This window comes from Moschus berezovskii, chromosome 23 (assembly GCF_049115385.1).
Source record: "Moschus berezovskii isolate FMDL1 chromosome 23, NW_MosBer_1.0, whole genome shotgun sequence".
In the NCBI taxonomy this organism is placed as follows: domain Eukaryota; kingdom Metazoa; phylum Chordata; class Mammalia; order Artiodactyla; family Moschidae; genus Moschus; species Moschus berezovskii.
Genome location: NC_142482.1, coordinates 38,471,663 through 38,490,997, shown reverse-complemented (window position 1 = coordinate 38,490,997; position 19,335 = coordinate 38,471,663). Strand labels below are relative to the sequence as shown.

Sequence of the window (19,335 nt, the reverse complement as noted above, 5' to 3'; positions counted from 1 at the left end):
AAACACCTGAAGACTGGGGGTTAGCCCCTGGGGGGCCAGGTTGTGGGAGTTCCTGGGTCCTCTGCTGGGGAAGGAAAGGAAGCAGCCTCGCGGGGGGCTGTGCCCTGTGCACTTTACTAGCTGACATGGAATCAGGCGGGGGCTAGGTGTTAGTCTGGGCAGACTGTGTGCTGCACACAGTCCCCACTTCCGAGGTTAGCCGGCTGCCAACCTGGAGTATGTCTTCCTAGGTGACGAAGTAGTAAAGAATCTGCCTGCCAATGCAGGAGACCCAAGTGATATGGGTTTGATTGCATGGTTGGGAAGATCTCCTGGTGTAGGAAATGGCAACCCATTCCAGTATTCTTGCATGGAAAATTCCATGGACAGAGGAGCCTGACAGGCTACAGTCTATGGGGTCACAAAAAGCCAGACACAACTGAGTGACTGAGCACACGTGCACAGCCTGGAGTGGAGCACTTGTCGAGAATGGTTATTGAGTCTGTGTGTCTATGTGTCCCCCTCAGGGTGGTTTCAGCTTTACTTGAATCCACTCTCTTATTGCTGCTTTGATCAGGGTGTTTTCTTCTTGATAACTGGCTGACTGTCCAGAGGGCGGGGCAGAGTCTGCTGGAACTGCTTTTTCCAGGTTTCACTTTCCAATAGTAAGGGAACCAGAGAAGGGTGGACTGAGCTGTCCGGAATCGTTTCCAAGGGTCCCACGGTCTGGTCTCTGCAGACACTCCTGGGCCGGGCTCTGCTCTTTCTCCACTCTCCTGGGACCACCTGCCCCCAGACATGAGGAACTCAGACTTGGATCTGGATCAGAATTGGGGCTCTGAATGACTAACTTTAAGTGCAGATTCTCAGGGCAGATTTGGGGTCTGCCAGGGTCCCTGAACCTTCTCATGCTGCTGAGTTTAGAGACGCTTCTGAAGTCCCGGCCTTTCAGAGCAGGTAAGTGGGTTTTGGAGACACTCGTGGGCAAGAAGAGCAAGCAAGGAGCGGCAGGGTTGAGGGGGAGGCTGAGCAGATGGTGGGGTTGGGGGCAGGGTAGGCAGTACTGGATGGTGGAGTGGCTCTAGGGAGACCCAGGACCGCCACAGTGAGGGGTGTACCTTCATTCATTGGTTTTATTGTTACTGGTATAGCATCTGCTACTGTTCTAATTCCCTGTAGTGACTCTAATTCATGTGATTCTCATGAAAACTTTGGGATCTAGATGCTGTTAATTTGTTGATGAAGGAACAGGCACAGAAGATTAAGAAGCTTGACTAAGGTCATCACACAGACAGGGGCTCAGCCTTGGGGGAGGACTCAGCACTCCGCTCCCAGAGTCTGTCCTTCCCAGGACCCTAAGCTGCCTCCTCTTCCACTTTGACAGGAATGCATTTGGGGTCTTTTCTCTGACGAGGATTCATTTTTTCTCCTCGGCTGCTCTGTTTCCACTGGGATGTCCAACCCCAATGCAGAAATCTTCTTCAAAGACAGTGTGGATGAGGATTAAACTGTCTGTGGGGACTGACTGGGCACCTGGGAGTGGTCCATGTCCTTGGTCCCTGCAGGAAAGGGCTGGGTGGGGTTGAAGTGCAGGTGAACTAACCCAGCAGCAAAGGCAGCACAAGGTGCCTCTGATGGACCCACAGTCCCCTTGAGGAGGACGTTTGTGGGGCCCCAAGTGGGAGCTGGGCTGTACTTCACAGTGAGGAGCTGAACCTGGGTCTCTGTCCATAACTGGTGGACAGGTGTCGCTGGTGGTTGTGAATAATGGGAAGATGCTGGATGGTCTCATCTTGGGGCCCCCGGTGCTGGGAAAGGAAGCACCTGGTGTTCTGGGCAGAGTGGGCTGGGGTGCAGGTGCCATAGGGGTGGGAAGGGAAGGCGGGCATTTTTCCCAAGCAAACCTTGTGGTTGTGTACCCCACAGAGGCTTCTACAGGGCTGGGAGGAGCCCAAGATCAGTGCTTTCTGGGTGTCAGAGTTGAGGGGAGCCCAGCACCTCATCAGCACAGGGATCCAATGGGGGCCTCTGCTCCTGCAGGACTGTTTGTGGCCCTGAGCCCTCCTCCACACCGGGGTCCCTGAGCTCTGGGCCAGCCCTGGGTCTGCCTCCCTCCCTGTGTCTCCACAGCTCTGAGGAGATGGAGGACGTCTTCCACAGCTCTGTGCTCTGCCACCTCACCTCCCTGCTCCTCTTCATGAAGCTGCCCACTGAGGGTTTCGCACGTGAGTGTACCCCACCCCTCTTCCTGTGTGGATTCTTGGGAGCTGGGCTGGTTCTCTCCATCAGTTGCTATTTGAGAAGTCCCTTCTTAGAAAAATTATGATGCTCCCCAAACCAGTAATTGTTATTTAGTTTTTGAGTCTTTAAGCCTGGTAGCTCAGATGGTAAAGTGTCTGCTTATAATGCGGGAGACCTGGGTTCGATCCCTGGGTTGGGAAGATCCTCTGGAGAAGGAAATGGCAACTCACTCCAGTACTCTTGCCTGGGAGAATCCCATGGACGGTGGAGCATGGTAGGCTACAGTCCATGAGGTTGCAAACATTTGGATATGACTGAGCGACTTCACTAAGCCTCAATATAAAGACTATAAGCTTTATAAGTCTTTAAGCCTCAAGACAATATCAAAATGTCTTGATAGTTATCCTATGAGGTGTTTATGATGTTTTAAAAATTCAACTATGACATATGTGACAATATCTTTCACCTCATTTTTTCTGTAGTATCTTTATTTTACTTAACATATTCATTAGTTATTTTTTTCCATTTCTCATATATTTACAGAGTGTTGAACATGTGGTAGGTGCTTTTTATGAACAAACCAGGCAGATTCGTGTCTTTGTAAAATCTTACAATGTGGCAGGGAGCAATGAACAATATAAGCGTGAAAGCAGTATGATGAATAGTTTTTTATAAGCAATGAGAGGAGAAGCAGTGAAGCAGCATGGGGTAGAGGCCATTCAAGCATGCGGAGATGGGAAGTGGGCAGCAGTGCTCAGTGAGACAGTGAGATAAGAATAAAACCTGGAGGAGGAGGTGAGCCTGTGAGGGTTCCAGTGGCAGGACGGCTTCTTCAAGGGAGAACAGCCAGTGCAAAGCTGCCTGTGGGCCTGGAATGTTCAAGGGACTGTGGAGGCAAGTCTTGGCTAGAGCAAAGTGAAGGAGAGGGCGAGAAGTAGGAGCTTGGGTCCAGACGCCCTGGGTGTCATCACCATCGGGCCTTTGGTCCACTGAAGGGACTGAGGAGACTCAGCAAAGCTTTGGGTGGAGTAGGGACATGGTTTCCAGGTGGAAAGAGCTGCAGACTTGGGAGTGAGGACAGGAGACCCAGGGAGGCCGGTGTACTGTTGTCCTCCAGGTGAGAGACCATGGTGGCTCAGATCAACTCTGAGCAGCTCAGGAGTTGAGAAGTCATTCTCTGTAGATCCAGCAGGGCCGTCCTGCACAAGGGTCAGGTTGTGGCCCATCCTCCTGGCCTCAGAAGGCCAAGGGCTCTGAGAAGATGTCAGTGGGGTGAATATGGGCACATGTAGGTGAAAAAAGTGAAGGTAGGCTTTTAATGGAAACAGTATTTGTGTCTAGTTTATAGTGCACATTTGAGCCGGGGAGAAAGTCATGAACACAGATAAAATTAGCTTTGAAATAGAATAGTGTGGCTATAATAGGATGTGACTGAATGATCAAGGAGTTTTGACTTTGACTACAGGTATTCTCTTTGGTCAGGGTTCAGTCCTGCCCAAGAGGGGCAGGATAGAGCTGTGTTTCTCAAAGTGAGGCCCCTGGAATATCAGTACCAGCATCTTGGGGAATTGTTTAGAAATGCACATCCTTGGGCCCACCCCAGACCTCACTGAATCTCTGGGGGTGTTGGCCCAACATTGTGGTTTTATAAGCCCTCTTGCTGATTTTGCTGCATGCTGAAGGTTGAAACCATTGAGTTAGAATTTTCCATGGAAGGGTGTGAAGACAGCAATACAGATGGATGAGGGACTCTCTTTGACATCTTTTCTGGGTCACAAAATTATCATCAGTCTAGCTCAAATTCAGAATCATCACAGCTCAATCTATCAGGTCAGGGTTCATCCCACCCAACACCTGTCCCCAGCCTTCCCAGGTCTTTCTGTCAAACTGAGCGTGTGTTCTGCCCTCCCTCTGTGTCTCCTCTCTCACTCCTGTGTCTGCATCCACAGAGGAGTTCACCGTGATCGCCCCCCCGGACCCCATTGTGGCAGTGCTGGGCGGGGAAGTCCTGCTACCCTGTCGTGTATTTCCAGCCATGAGTGCCGAAGACATGGAGCTGAGGTGGTTCCGCTCCAAGTTTTCAGAAGCCGTGTTCATCTATCAAGACCGACTCGAGCAGAAGGAGGAGCAGATGGCTCCTTATGCAGGGCGGACATCGCTGGTGAGGGAACTCCTCAACCAGGGAGAAGCTGCTGTGCGTATCCAGAATGTCAATGTTTCTGACAATGGGCTGTACACCTGCTTCTTCAGAAAGGGAGGCTTCTACGAAGAGGCCAATTTGGAGCTGAAGGTGGCAGGTTGGTGACTTGATATTTTTGATCCTGGAGTATTGGAGTTGGGAGGAACATTAGGGATAATGGCAATCAATCCTTCATTTTATAGATATGGAACAGGAGGCTTATCCACTCATTCCATTATTTGGTACAAACATATTGAAACCCTACTCTATGTCACATCCTGTCCTAGGCAGCTGGGATACATCAATGAACCAAACAATGTTCCCTGTTCTGTGGAGTTTATATTCTAGAGGCAGCACATAAATACTTTGATAAATAGGTTATAGAGGAAATTAGGAGGTGGTAAGTATTAATACTTATGATAAAACGGCAAATATAACAGTGGAAGGGGACCAGGATGGGGTTGGGTGGGCTTGTGTTATGTGGGGCCTCAGGTTGGTATTTTTTGACAATTTGAGCAGAAGCTCAAAGGAAGTAGGGGTTTAACCACGTAGATATCTGTGGGACCAGAGTTCCCAGCAGAGGAAACACCTGGTGTGAAACCTGAGGTAAGAGTTGGCTGGAGGAGGAGTGTGGCTGGTGGAGGAGTGGCTGGAGCAGGAAGCCCTCGTGGTTGATAAGATGAGTAAACGGAGGGTTGTAAAAGATGACAACAATTGAATAAAGATATGTTCTTGGCAAGGGGTGCACAGAGAAAGATTGATTAATGCTCTCTGGTGGTCAGGAGAATTTTGCAGGTAATTACACTAAAGGGGCACCTGAGTTCACTAGATCAGGCCGCAAAGAGCCCTTGAGGTTGATGAACTGGAATATGAGAAGTCAGGGGAGAGGAGAAGAAAGGAGAGGAAGAGAGAAGAGAGGAGATAGAGTGTGGTGATTGCAGTTGCTAGCAGTTAACCAGAGTCCTTGGGGCTGCAGTGTGTGGTCCCTGAGGGGCTCAGACAGTGGAAGCTGGGGGGAAGAGGAGAGGAATTTGAGGAGCAAGGTAGACGCTAGGTTGTAGAAGACTTCGCATGCTGTGCTATGGGTGTTGATGCACCACTGAGGAAATTTTAAACAGAGCCGTGCCTGGGACATTTCTTTGGTCAGCTGTGAAGAGGGTGGATGAAAGGTGAGCCAGGCTGAAGGCATGGATGTGGTTACGAGGGTCACAGGGTCACAGGATGACCCCCAGAAGAGGCAATGGGATCACACAGAGGGACGAGGGGATCAGACATCTGTGATGTTTAGAAAGCAGAGCAAGCTGAGTGAGTGGATTTGGGGACACAGAGTTTGGGGGGAAGAGGAGACTGCAGAAACTCTGAGGGTTTTGCATTGGCTGTTGTTTCGTGGTAAGAATATTGAAAATTATGTGTGTTGATTGAAGAAAAACACACAGCTTAAGAACCATGAGCTGTGTTTTATTCAGGGTCTTACTGAGGGGTATATAATCCAGGAAATAGCTTCTCAGAAGCTCTGAGAAACTGCTCCAGTAAGGTAGGGGGAGAAGCCAGTTTATGCAGGATTTTGGCTAGGGAACAGGTGCAGTCAAGCATGCTTAGTATGCTAAGTGGCTTCAGTCGTGTCTGACTCTGCGACCCCATGAACTTGTAGCCCAGCAGGCCTCTCTGGCCATGGGATTCTCCAGGTAAGAATACTGGAGTGGGTAGCCATTTCCTCCTCCAGGGAATCTTCCCAACCCAGGGATCAAACCCATGTCTCCTGTGGCTCCTGCATTGAAGGTAGATTCTTTACTGCTGAGCCACTGGAGAAGCCCAGAAGTCAAGCATACACTTTGGTTAAATGTTACTGTTTGTCACAAGGATCAGCTATCTCAGTTAATAATATTAGCATTTTTCTAGGAAGATGCAAGAATCTAGGTTCATTAAATATTTTTTTCGTGAGACATCTCCAAGTATCTAAGGGACCTGTTTTTCCAGAGCACAGAGTGCTTTGCCCTATTTTCACCCTGAATTCCTTTCAGAGTGTACTGTCAGTGAGTGACTGAGAGGTTAATGACTTGATTCTTGTAGAATTGGATGGTGGGCAAGATTCTTTGCTTTATGTTTGTTAGTTATCATTGTCAAGATAATGCTGTGTAATAAACAGTCACAAAGATCACAGTGGCGTATAACAATAACCATTTATTAATTCAGGCATGAAGGGAGTACAGCTAGTTTGGGCTGTATTTGACTAATCTTATTTGGGTTTATTCATACCTCTTTGGTCATGTTGGGTACAAAACAAAAACAAAATCTTCCAAACCAGAAATCATCTTCACAGTTGGTGGAGAAAGAACACAATTTTATTACTAAATGGGCATTCAGCCAGAATGTGATAGACTTCACAGGCAATCTACTAAGGGACTGCAGAGACAGAAAGATATCTCCCCCCTTTTATAAAGTCAAGCAGATACAACCCATTATATACTTGTTTTTAAGGTGAACAATAACTATTCGTCATGTCGGAGGACTTGATAGCACCATCTATCACAGAGTTCACTCTAAATTTTCCTGGTAATTGAGGTGACCATCTATGTTAGCTAATTGGTTTAAGCCAGAGGAAAAGTAAATTCTTATGTTTTTATGACAGGAGGTATTTTTACACCTTGTAGCTTGGTGATGGCTGTTTGGAAACAGCTTGGGATGCTGTTTCCCTTGAACTTTATATTTACGGATGGCTTCTAGGTCCTAGTGAAAGACATTCCTGGGTCAAAATTCTTATCTAGTTCTCAAAAAGGATTTATATACCTTTAAAACTGGGGAGAAGATACATACAATTACAGGTTTTCTCAAGTAAATATTCTAATAAAAACAAGGGAAGGGGAATCTCTGCCTTTATTTTCAACAAGGAGAATGAAGATGTTATTTTTAATTCTTATTTGTCATTACAGTCAGCTAAGGAGGTCACATAAGAACCTTTGCTGGGTCTGTTCATGTGGATTTGTTCAACTGGCTATTGATTGATCTAGGAAAGTTTACCCACTCCAGTGTTCTTGCCAGGAGAATCCCAGGGACGGGGGAGCCTGGTGGGCTTCCATCTATGGGATCACACAGAGTCGGGCACGACTGAAGTGACTTAGCAGCAGCAGCAGGAACGTTTCAGCAGGAAGGGCTGCACTAGAGCAAACACGTCCTCCCCCTGGTGGAGAGCAGCCCGATGACACAAGGACTTTACAACCTAGTCACACGACCTAATCTCTTAGTGGCTAGTTGAGTCACAGGACTGGCCCAGAGGCAGAGTGTGGAGGCACCAAAAACTGTGGCAGACAGGGAGCCGCATATAAAGAGGAGTGAAGAATTGGTAATATTTTTATACAGAATCCATCACAGATGGAGCCAAATCACATATTCAGTTCTAGAATTATGAGTTGGAAGTATATGTGAGGAATTTGGGTGGATAAAAGGAAGGGATGTTCAGGATATAGGGTTGTTAGATGACTTAATTTTGGTGGTGATTTACAAAGAGAGGCAGTGGGTGTGGAAGCAGATGGCCTCTTGAGAGAGTGTGACGTGAGGAAAGTCAAGGGTAAGGGTGGACCTGGGACCACATTCCTCCCCCTGTTTACACGGCATCAGCCCTTCCGCCTGAACGACTGGGGAGAAGGGACTTAGCTCTCTGAGCCCATGGTCCCCGTGCTTCTTCCTTCTGTTCTCTGAGACAGGGCCGCCTCCTTGCTCCCTGTGGGGGCAGACTGTTCCCAGAGCCCCCAGAATGCCAAGTGCGGGGCGCCCCCTGGCGTTGTGCGCATGTAGGCACGGCTGGGCTCCTGGGCTCTCCATCTTGCCTCCCGCAGGTGTGGGCTCTGCCCCTCAGGTGCGCATCACAGGGCCCGAGGAAGATGGGGTCCGCGTGGTGTGCATGGCCTCGGGGTGGTTCCCGAAGCCCCAGGTGCAGTGGAGAGACCTCAGCGGAGAGAAGTTTCTGGCGTTCTCCGAGGCCCACACCCAGGATGCTGGAGGGCTGTTCAGTGTGGAGGCGGCGCTGGTGGTGAGAGACAGTTCTGTGGGGGACGTGACCTGCTCCATCCTCAACCCCGTCCTGGGCCAGGAGAAGGCCATGGCCATTTTCATCCCAGGTCAGAGGTGCTCCCGGCTTCCAGGAGGGCTGGAGGAGGGGGCTGGGTGTTCCTGGATGCTCCGGGCTGGGCTGTCCTGGGCGGGGGCCCTGACTGGGTGTCTGGCTGGGCCGCAGAGCCCTTCTTCCCCCACGCCTCTCCCTGGAAGTTGGCTTTCTCGGTGAGCCTGACTGTGCTGGTGATCTTGCTCCTTGGGGCTGGATGTTACACCAAGAGAGAACATTCCATGAAGGTGCGGGAGATGCGAGAAAAGGAGACTCTGTGCCAGACTACTGAGCAGGACCGTCAGACAAAGGAGAAGGTGCTGGAGGACGCAGGTAAGGCAGGACAGGGGTCAAGGCTGGTGAATGTGTCAGCCGGTGCTGTGAGGGAGGAGCTGACCACAGGGCCTGAGTCCAGGGCTCTGGGGCAAGCCCAGTCCAGAGCAGGTGGCTGGGGAGACCTGGGTGGACAGCTGGAGCCGTGGAAGCTCCAATGGGTCTGCAGTTAGAAGGTCTTTTCCAGATGTTACAAGCAGAGAGGTGGTATTTTGTGAATTCTTTTTCTTAGGGATTGGAGTTCATGCTTTTTTTTTTTTTTTCACTCTCTTTCAGCTATACTTCAGGAAGAACTTAGTAAGTTCTGCTTTTCCTCTTGAGCTCTCTGCATCCCCTTCATAGGAGACAGTCTGGTTCTTAGCTCACCTATTTCCTGTGTGTTGCCTTTCAGAGAGGAGGAAATCTGCTTATCTGGCTGGTGAGTGACTCTCTGGTGTCCTTGGGTTTCCTGTCTTACCTGTGCCAAGGCGTCCCTCTCCTCCATTCTGTCTAGGCACAGAAATGTGGACCCGCTTCCCTGCGGCAGATGTGGAAGCTTCTAGGAGGCAGAACCCGTGCATGGGCTCTCCCAGGTCTGGACTTCTGGTTCCCAACCATTTCTTGGGATCTTGGGATCTTGGGTGTAATGATGACCCCAGAGTCTATCATGCACCCTGGGTCTTATTCCAACCCTGACTGACCCACCATATTAATAGTTTACTATTCTTCTGTGCGTCTGATTTCAGTCAGTACCCAGAAGCAAAAGTCATGTACTGTGAGATTTCATTAAAGGAGCTATACAAATAACCGCTTGATTATTTAGGAGTTTGGAGTGTGAGTTTAGGAGTGTGACCTCCTGTCTCCATCCCAAAACACTGTCCAAGGAGTCCATTCCCTCTAGTTTCTTGGGTGATGATTAAAAAGTTATAGGGCAGAACTGAGGTGACCATGCACAGAAATGCCATGGAATGAACTGTCAATACCCCCAAATAGTGTTTATCTCTAGAAGTATTTCATCTGAGAAAGATTAGCCACTTTTACCCAGAGCTCATCACACTTCTTAAAATAGTTCCCATGTCAGGTTATTTCCCAAATGTATTTTTTCCAGGAAAAAAACTGAATATGATAATGCTTTCTTAAAATTGTATAATAATTTATATTTTACTCCCTAAAATGTTTTGACATATAGTAGAATTAGCAAAAGTGAATGTAGATAGAATAAGAATTCTTGAGGGTTTTGAGGCAAGAATAGCTAAGCGTGTCCCACACGCAGCAGTGGGACAGTGGTGCAAGTCAGTATGGAGTGCGTACAGGCCACCTGACCTGTGCTCCAGGGGATTCCCAACCACACTGGCTGTCTGCACATGGCAGGAGGTCACCTATTCTCTAGCCTCTCCCCTACTGTAGTTAGTCTCACCTGCAGAGCAGAGGGGAGGCAAGGGCCAATAGATTCACACTGAGCAGGTTTCTTCTGGCTGAGGTCTCACCAGAGTGTGTTCCCTTTCAGCCTGGAGGAAGGCCCAGCTGTATGCAGGTAAGTGGATCTGAGTTCCTGTGGCCTCCCCTCCCCAACCTAGACTCTGCCCCCTTCTCCATGAGGGGACCCCACACCAGGGTGGGGTAAGTGTCCTTGGTCTTCTTGTCACCATTGTAGCCTCCAACTGGAGACTGCAGGGACTCCTTGGAACACAGATGTGCCTCCATCCTGCCCATCTTCTACTGCAGGGCACTGTCAGGGATAGCAGCACCCTCTCCAAACACCTGGTGCAACTGGTACTTCTTTTTGTGAAAGTGACATTGGAGGGGTCAATAGTGAGGAGAGATAGAAGCAGGGAATGACTGTGTGGATCAGGAATTGCTCATCTCTGGAAGTTTTCAGAAGTCATGCTTGCTTACTTAGGGCTCAGTTCTTCCCAAGGGGGCCCTTGATTCCTTGATTCCTTCCCTTTCTGGCTCTAGTTTTGTTTTTCCTATTTTCTCCTGGTCCTCTGAGATATTGATCCTCTCCCTACCTCCTCATGCTCTGCCTCTGTGTCCAGGCTGAGTTTCATCCTCCAAGCCTCTTGGTTGCTGAGGAATTAGTTGCTGTAGAGCAGGTATTCTGAATCTGGGGTCCAAAAACTATGGGATGTTTATGGCCTTCTTGGGTGAGGGTCTATGAAAGTTCTTAAATTCTATTCAGAATCTTCTGTATATGTTTGTGTGACAGGGACAAAAATTTAACAACCGTGATCTTTCTTTTCAGAGAATTCTGTATTTGCTGATGGGTTCATTTTTGATTGGGTTTATTAGGGGCCATGGGCCAAGACTGGGAAAGAAGAAATGTAGAGGAGACAAAATTGTTTCACAGAGAAATGGTGGGAAGCAAATCAGGGAAGAAAAGACCAGAAGGAGGAAGAGAGGAGGAGACGAGGAGGAAATGCTGTGTTTGAGATTTGTCTTATAGAGAATGGAGATCCCACCAGTCCATCCCAAAGGAGATCAGTCCTGGGTGTTCATTGGAAGGACTGATGTTGAAGCTGAAACTCCAATAATTTGACCACCTGATGTGAAGAGCTGACCCATTTGAAAAGACCCTGATGCTGGGAAAGATCTCAGTCGTTGGGAGGAGAAGGGGACGATGGAGGATGAGATGGTTGGATGGCATCACCAACACAATGGACATGGGTTTGGGTGGACTCTGGGAGTTGGTGATGGACAGGGAGGCCTGGCGTGCTGCGGTTCATGGGGTTGCAGAGTCGGACATGACTGAGCGGTTGAACTGAACTGAACTGTAGTGGTGGAAGAGAGACCACAAGTCACAGCCATGGTGGTTTGTTGGGGAGCACACAGAAGGTGTGAAAATTATTTGGGTGCATAAAGTGTGATCAACTCCTTGATATCTCTTTAAGAAATTTCAGTAAAGGCATATTTGTTTTTAAGCCATTTTAAAGTAACCATGTAATTCAGTTTACCTCTGATAATGAGACCATCTCAATCTTCCTGTAGTGGTTAGGGCAGGAGTGTGGTATGCGGCATCCTAATGTAATGTAGGTTGTTCTGAGAACCCTTTGGCTTTGGGATGAGTTAAAGATCTGTACCCTGTAAGCCTGTGCAGTATGCCCTTTCTCTGATTGGAATGTTTCTGTTTATAGACAGGAATATAGATTGTGAGAGACAGAGAAGGGTAAACCAAGGGTGAAAATACCTGGGAGCCAGATGCGTGAGGATTTAGGATTCCACCTTAGAGATTCTTACTGATTCACCCTGGGATTTATGTTAAACATGAGGATCAGACAGACCTCTTTTACTATCTCTCCCTTTCCTACTAGATTAAGAGCACGTTTTTAATGTATACCTTGTGTAACCATCTGTTTTGTAAAGATAAACCCCATTAAGCTAGAATCAACATTTTCGTATTGACACATGTCAAGTGGGAGGTGGTCAAATGTCAGATCTCTTTTTATTCATAAATTGGAAAAAATGTATTAATGATTTGCTGTAGCAATCAAATGAAGAATAGCATCACACTTGATACATGTGGAGTCTCACAATTAAATGCCAACTCTTCTTTTTTTTCTCCTCCCTCTTTTTCTTGTTGTTAATCTCTATCACTTGCGGTATAGAAATTTATAGCTAGGGATCAACTAGTGTCTTGATGAAGAACAAAATAAATTAAAGTTCATTTTTTCTCAAAGGGTCACATGGAATAGGTCACTTTATGTGATCTTATTTCCATCAGGCAAATAAAAGGAATGCCAATTTCTGCATGAACCTGTATTAAGTAGGAATGGTGTAATAAATTTATACCCCAAAATTGCAAAAAAAGAGCATTTCCTAATTTCCATAAATGTTCTAATCTTGTTCCCGATTCTCCACCCTGTTGGAGGCAACAGCTTTCTCAGTGCAGACATTTCAGTGTCTTATGACATATAGGCTTTGCTTTGGTTGTTGAACTTCCTTTCTTTTTCCCAAAAGCGAGTATGGAGGTTGGAAGAAATTATTTGGCCTTGGGTCAGTTGGGAAAGAGGTCCTTATACTCTTCTTTAGTCATATCAGGCCATTGTCCTGGGGAGACCAGTCTGATCTGGTCCTTAACATCCTTGGTTTGGGGCTGACTGAGGATCAGCAGGTCTTGGCTAGGTATTTGGGTTATCTCTCCCTGACCCTTGGTCACATCCTAGTAAAGTTCCCTTTACCACAGTGTATTCACACAGTCTGAGGTTTAGAACATGGACATCTTTGGGGTCCTCTTGTTGTGGTTCTCCCGGAATCTTACAAACTCTCTGGGCAATTATAGGGGGAAGCAGATGACTAGATCCAATATTTTGGGTTTTCCCTCATAGGTAGAAATGTTTTTGTTCCACTAACCCTGCAAAAAGCAGAAGAGAATTCATGAGTGTCTTTCCTCTCGCTGCATGTCTGTCTTTCTCACTTTAAACATCTCTCTCCTTTCCTTGAAATCTCTCCATTGTCTCCTAACTGAGAAAGATTTCTCTGATGCTGTATCCCAAATTCTCTTCACTAATGACTTATAGTCATTCTCTGAGTTTGGTTCAGCTGTTATATTCTCTCTACCACTGGCTTAGAGGTAATCTGCATGCTCAGTTCAATTAGCTCTTCATTATTGCATAAGAACCTTGGAAATTTTGATCTCCCCAATTCTTTCTCCAGAAAACCTAGTTTTGAGGATGTGGGGCTAAAGACTTGAGAATATGTTATTTTATAGTGAAGTTTGGGCAATGACCTTTATGTTCAGATTGATATCAAGCCTTTCAACCCCTCAGTATTAAGATTTATAGCCTTGCCTTCATAGTAAGTTTGCAGCATGATGGTTCTGTGTGTGTGTGAAAAGAAATACAGGCATCAGTTGAATATTTCCAAAACATTTCCCCCTATAACTCTCTCAAAAGTATGCTTCATGATACTAAGCACTGACCTTGATATGAACAGTCTCTATAAACCCCTGATAGAAACGTGTGTTTTCCTTGCAGATTGGCGGAAGGAGCAGTTCCAGGCCTGTGAGTGACTTTGTGTTTTTTCTGGATTTTCCTTCTGCTGTCCTGTGGCCTCTCCTTCAGTTCTCAGTGGTGATATAGATGCTGGCACCATCAATAGTGTGGGGTGGGATGTGGTGGTGACAGTCACACATGGATGGGGCTGATGACTTTGGCTGACATTGAATGCTAAATAGACATCCTTCAGCCCTTGGAGAGTAGGTTCTCAAGGGCTCTGTGACATATCTCACCCTGAAATCAGTCTTGTGGGTCCTTTTCCTGCTTGGAGGCCCATTGACTTGAATCACAAGTTCCTACTGTCAGGGTGCTTAGCCTTCCTCCCATGCAGCTGGGATTCCGGGTTGAGGGGTGGTTGTGTGTTCTTGGGGAGGGGAGGACCTAGAATGATAGATAACTTTCTCTGCAGGGCCTGTCACTCTGGATCCAGGATCTGCCCATTCAGACCTTGTCGTCTCTCATGAAAAGACAAGTGTGACCTGGAAGGACTCCCAAGTGAACTCTGGAGATACCTGCAGTGTACTGGGCTTTGAGGGCATTGCATCAGGGTGCTGTTACTGGGAGGTGGAGATCAGTGATGGAGGCCAAGGCGAGTGGGCCCTGGGGGTCTGTGGGGAAGGTGTGAACAGAAAAGGCTGGTATGTAGAATCCCCAGATAAGGGGTTCTGGGCTGTGGGGAGATTTGAAAGAGGATATTGTGCCTGTACTGTACCTCAGGCTCTGCTATCCCTCACGCAGGCTTCCCACCCCAGGCTTAGGGTGGGGGTGTTCCTGGACCACCAGGAAAGGGACGTCTCCTTCTACAACATGACTGATGGCTCCCACATTTTCTCCTTCCCTCAGGCTTCCTTCTCTGGAACTCTCTTTCCATACTTCAAGATTAGGTCAGGAGATGTGTCCTTCACCATCTGCTCCAAGGTGGGAGGGTCTGAAGGGCTCCCTGTTGCCCTTAGCAATCCTTCTCTGGAGGAGCCTGTGAGCCTCCCACGGGCGGGGTTCAGCTCAGGCTCTGGTGCTGATGGTCTCCCCGGGGCGGATTCTCCATTGCTCCCCTGCAACCCCGACGCTGTCTCCCCATAGGGCCTGCCACTGTCCTGGACCCTTGCTGTGGGTCTTCCTGGAGCTTCAGACCCCCTGTGACAGAGGGCTCTGAGGTGCAGCCTGGATGGCTGGGGGGTCTCGCCCTCCTGCTCTGGAGACAAGCTCTTGGGCTTGTGGTTATGAACATTTTCAGTTCATGCCATGTGCTCAGGTAACAGATTACAAAAGTTGACTCTCTGAGCTGGTTTGAGGGTAGCCTGAAGTTTACTATGGGACATCGTTTTTCTTTTAGTAATGAAAAATATTTCATGAAGCTTTTATAGTTTGGATATGCTAAATGATGAGAGGTTGAATTACTCTGCAGACTAATGTCATGTTTTTGTTGTTTAGTTGCTAAGTCGTGTCTGACTCTTTTGTGACCCCATGGACTGAAGCCCACCAGGCTCCTCTGTTCACGGGATTTCCCAGGCAAAAATACTGGAATGGGTTGCTGTTTGCTTCTCCAGGAGGTCTCCCTGCCCCAGGGATTGAACTCAGGTTTCCTCTATTGGCAGGTGGATTCTTTAAGGCTGAGCCACCAGGGAAGCCTGGTGGTGTTACTTTATCCAGTTTGAGTTTGTTAAATAGAACCCAGAGAGTGACGGTTGGTTCCCAGTTCTATTTTGGAGGATGGACACTATCAAATCAGAAAAGCTGGTCAGCCAAAAATTTTCAGGGAAATGGGTGGCTGATGGAGTTTTAAGGAGTCTAATATTTTACTTTTTGTATTTCCTGTTCTGGGATGGATAAAACACACCCGTTTTCCCCAAATCTCAGTAAATTTTTGTTACCTGTAAAAAACCTGTGTTGTGTTCATTTAAAGAGTTAAGGAGAAGGATCTAGGTTTTTCATTTCTGTTAGCAGCAGCTGGAAGTAAGATGTAAATGAAGAAGAGAATTTTCAGAGGCAGGGTGAATTGCAAAAAGCTTTGACCAAGAGCTGAAGCCATGGTCATTGTATGCCCCTCATCATTGTATTGCCTCTCTGCACTTCCAAGTCCAATGGTAATGGTTAATGGAAAAAACACAGACTGCTTCAGGCAGCTCAATGTCTGTGGGACCGTGGGCCTGGGCGGGGTTAGTGGGGTGGGGTCTGCGAGCACAGCGCAGGTTGAAGTGGCTGTGAGGCTTGAGGGACCAAGGAGTGCTGGTCAAGCTTAGAAATGACTTACGTGGATCATGAGAATCGCCTTTGTGGTTTTCCAGACATTAAAGAAAATGAATAGATTGCGAAATTTCTTTGGAGGTACTTCATACTGGGTACTAGAGGAGATAGTTTTGTATGATACATGGATAATCCACAGAACTTACCTTCTGGATTGGTAATTGTGGAGCCGTTAAAAAAAAGTGGAAGTGTTAGTTGTGTCTGGCTGTGATCAGATGGATTGTAGCCTGTCAGGCTTCTCAGTTCATGGAATTCTCCAGGCAAGAATACTGGAGTGGGTGGGTAGCCATTCCCTTCTACAGGGGATCTTCCTGCCCCAGGAATCGAACTTGGTTCTCCCCCATTACAGGAGGATTCTTTACTGTCTGAGCAATGGGGAAGTTCTCTAATTTACCTACATTTCAAAGTTATGAATGCAGGGATGGGGAACTATTTCGTATAAGTCAGTGATCAGCAGGACCTAGTAGAATGGATAAATGTGTTCAACAAAGCTATAAAAATCACCATATCAAAGCAGTCAGTATCACAGCCTCATTCTGATAACAGGTCACCAAGGTGAATGTGAGAAGAAGCAAATGTCTTACAGAACTGATGCTGTTGGTAGTGTGGCCATCATTCAGTTCAGTTCAGTTCAGTTCAGTTCAGTCACTCAGTCGTGTCCGACTCTTTGCGACCCCATGAATCACAGCACGCCAGGCCTCCCTGTCCATCACCAACTCCCGGAGTTCACTCAAACTCATGTCCATCGAGTCAGTGATGCCATCCAGCCATCTCATTCTCTGTCATCCCTGTCTCCTTCCACCCCCAATCCCTCCCAACATCAGACTCTTTTCCGGTGAGTCAACACTTCGCATGAGGTGGCCAAAGTATTGCAGTTTCAGCTTTAGCATCAGTCCTTCCAATGAACACCCAGGATTGATCTCCTTTAGAATGGACTGGTTGGACCTCCTTGCAGTCCAAGGGACTCTCAAGAGTCTTCTCCAGCACCACAGTTCAAAAGCATCAATTCTTTGGCGATCAGCTTTCTTCACAGTCCAACTCTCACATCCATACATGACCATGGGAAAAACCATAGCCTTGACTAGACGGACCTTGGTTGGCAAAATAATATCTCTGCTTTTTAATATGCTATCTAGGTTGGTCATAACTTTCCTTCCAAGGAGTACGTGTTTTTTAATTTCATGGCTGCAATCAGCATCTGCAGTGATTTTGGAGCCCAAAAAAATAAAGTCTGACACTGTTTCCACTGTTTTTCCATCTATTTCCCATGAAGTGATGGGACCAGGTGCCATGATCTTTGTTTTCTGAATGTTGAGCTTCAAGCCAAACTTTTCACTCTCCTCTTTCACTTTCATCAAGAGGCTTTTTACTGCAATTCAAAAAGAAGCAAATGAAGGTGGTGAAACTATTGACGGAAATAAGTTGAAGCAGTCACAAATCTATCTTCCTTACTTTACTCCTAAACCACCTTCAGATAGTGCAGTTATCAAAGCTGGACATTGTGTAAAACAAGGAACAGTGATGAAAAACTGGAAGAGAAGATATTTTCAACTGGATAAAAACACAACAGGTTATCTTAGATCTGACCTGGAAATGGAACCTCTCCATATAATACCACTTAAAGAGGTTCATAAAGTCCAGGAACGTAAACCAAGTGACATAATGATGAGAGACAACCTCTTTGAAATTGTAACATCCTCTGGAACTTTCTGTGTGCAGGCTGATAGCCCTGAGGAAATGCAGAGTGGGATTAAAACAGCCTCAGGTGCCATTGTAGCACAGTGGGGACCAGGCAGATCAGTGTCCCCTAGAATAATGTCTCACACTGAGTCCTAATTTTATTGCTAATGATTGCCTGTGTCTGACCACCTCTCCTCTTTGCAGGAGCATTCCAACAGTCTCTCCAAATCTAAACACGCTCTCTGCTCTGCCAGTGTGCAGCAGCCACCCCACTTTCCACAGCCTCTGTCAGCAACTCTACTCTTTGATCTCAAGTTTTACCATGGAGAAGCCAGGATTTTATGACTCTCTTGCCGAGTTCAAGCCATGGAACTTCAATGTCTAGAGAACTTCTGTTTTTTCCAAGAGAACCAGCTTCCAAAGTAACTGAACAAGCTCTGCTAAAACCTCAAAGAAAAATGGCCCTCAGAAACAAAATTTTGACCCCGTGGACTTGAATAATGTAAGCCTTCCAGTCAGTGATGTGTGAGGTAGAAACACATGTAGCCTGATAATGCCTTATCAGCTCTCAGTGTCCTTTCATGAGTCTTCTCACCAAAGATGATAAAGGGGAAATGGGTTTTAATGCATATAGGATTCTGCCTTGTTGCTGTACTGTTTATAAGCTAGTAAGCCAAGAAGCTAGGAAATGGCCTAACTAAATGAAATTTCTTTAAAAAAAGAAAGAAAAAAACCCAAAGTGTCTCAGTATCAACTGTCTGAAGCTTTGCTCTCACTGGGGTGATAAAAGTGTGTGACATTTTTTCCCTAATGAATTGGACAATTAAAATGTTTCACTGTTTAAAATGTGAGCAATCCTTATTATTTTGGTTGTATTAAAAATGCTACTGTGACTTCCTATTAGATGTTCAATTTCTACACGTTCTTATTGGTTAATATTATTGAATGAAATATTGTCAAAGATATCTAAACTCGTGGTGTCTGTGTGCTGTAAAATTTATATTACAGTGTGGACAGTTTTGAAATTATAACCATTTTTGATGTTCTGGATCTCAAGGTGAGTGATGTGTCTTGCATAGAGGATGTATGCTAATCCCAAGCTCCTGATTTATTCCTGCCCCCCCACCCCATTTCCCCTTTGGTAACCATAAATTAAACAAATTTATTTTTTATCTTACCCTCTCCCTTGAGTTCTTTCTGTAGTTCTTCGCTTTTCATTCAATTGGTGCTCAGGCTGTCTCTCCTGTCTAAATGGAATGCATTCATTATTTGATCTCACAGAATCCCTTTTCTTAATTTTGGAGCAGTTATTTCAATTTACAGTTAGTCCTGACTACCTGATTGATGCCTGAGTTTCCTCCAGAGTGTAAGTCTCATAAGGGACATGTATCCCCAAAGTCTGGGGTTATAGTTCCTGTTATATATGTCTAATTAATAAATATTTGTTGGATGAATATAAATTATCATTTCCTTGTATACTCCGATAGAAGCTCAGAAAAGTTATAAGAGGAACTATGAGGAATGTTGGCGATGAAGAAAATTGTGAGAAAGAAGGTCATGAGGAGAATAATCTGAGAAAAGAAGATGGTGAAAAGAAACTGAGGGAA

At 46.5% G+C, this 19,335-nt stretch overlaps 1 protein-coding gene and 1 pseudogene across 1 annotated transcript; both read left to right on the top strand.

Annotated features, from left to right (window-relative positions):
- The first annotated feature begins 583 nt into the window (after nucleotides 1-583).
- On the top strand, nucleotides 584-15,936 carry LOC129543634 (butyrophilin subfamily 1 member A1-like). Its single transcript, XM_055406855.2, has 10 exons — nucleotides 584-936; nucleotides 2,110-2,204; nucleotides 4,170-4,517; nucleotides 8,233-8,514; nucleotides 8,631-8,831; nucleotides 9,108-9,128; nucleotides 9,223-9,249; nucleotides 10,318-10,344; nucleotides 13,784-13,810; nucleotides 14,214-15,936. Exons 2-10 carry the CDS (start codon nucleotides 2,120-2,122, stop codon nucleotides 14,882-14,884), a joined length of 1,689 nt encoding a protein of 562 aa, XP_055262830.2. The 5' UTR covers nucleotides 584-936; nucleotides 2,110-2,119; the 3' UTR covers nucleotides 14,885-15,936.
- Nucleotides 15,937-16,101: 165 nt separating this feature from the next.
- Nucleotides 16,102-18,574, top strand: LOC129543338 (pleckstrin homology domain-containing family A member 1-like; annotated as a pseudogene).
- The last annotated feature ends 761 nt before the right edge of the window (nucleotides 18,575-19,335 follow it).

What these genes read in the sequence shown, in the direction of transcription:
- LOC129543634 (XM_055406855.2), top strand. Translation starts at nt 2,120, where the DNA reads ATGGAGGACGTCTTCCACAGCTCTGTGCTCTGCCACCTCACCTCCCTG. An exon ending in GAAGGTGCTGGAGGACGCAG is followed by an intron (nt 8,832 to 9,107) that starts GTAAGGCAGGAC and finishes ACTCTCTTTCAG; the next exon opens with CTATACTTCAGGAAGAACTT. An exon ending in GAAGGCCCAGCTGTATGCAG is followed by an intron (nt 10,345 to 13,783) that starts GTAAGTGGATCT and finishes TTTTCCTTGCAG; the next exon opens with ATTGGCGGAAGGAGCAGTTC.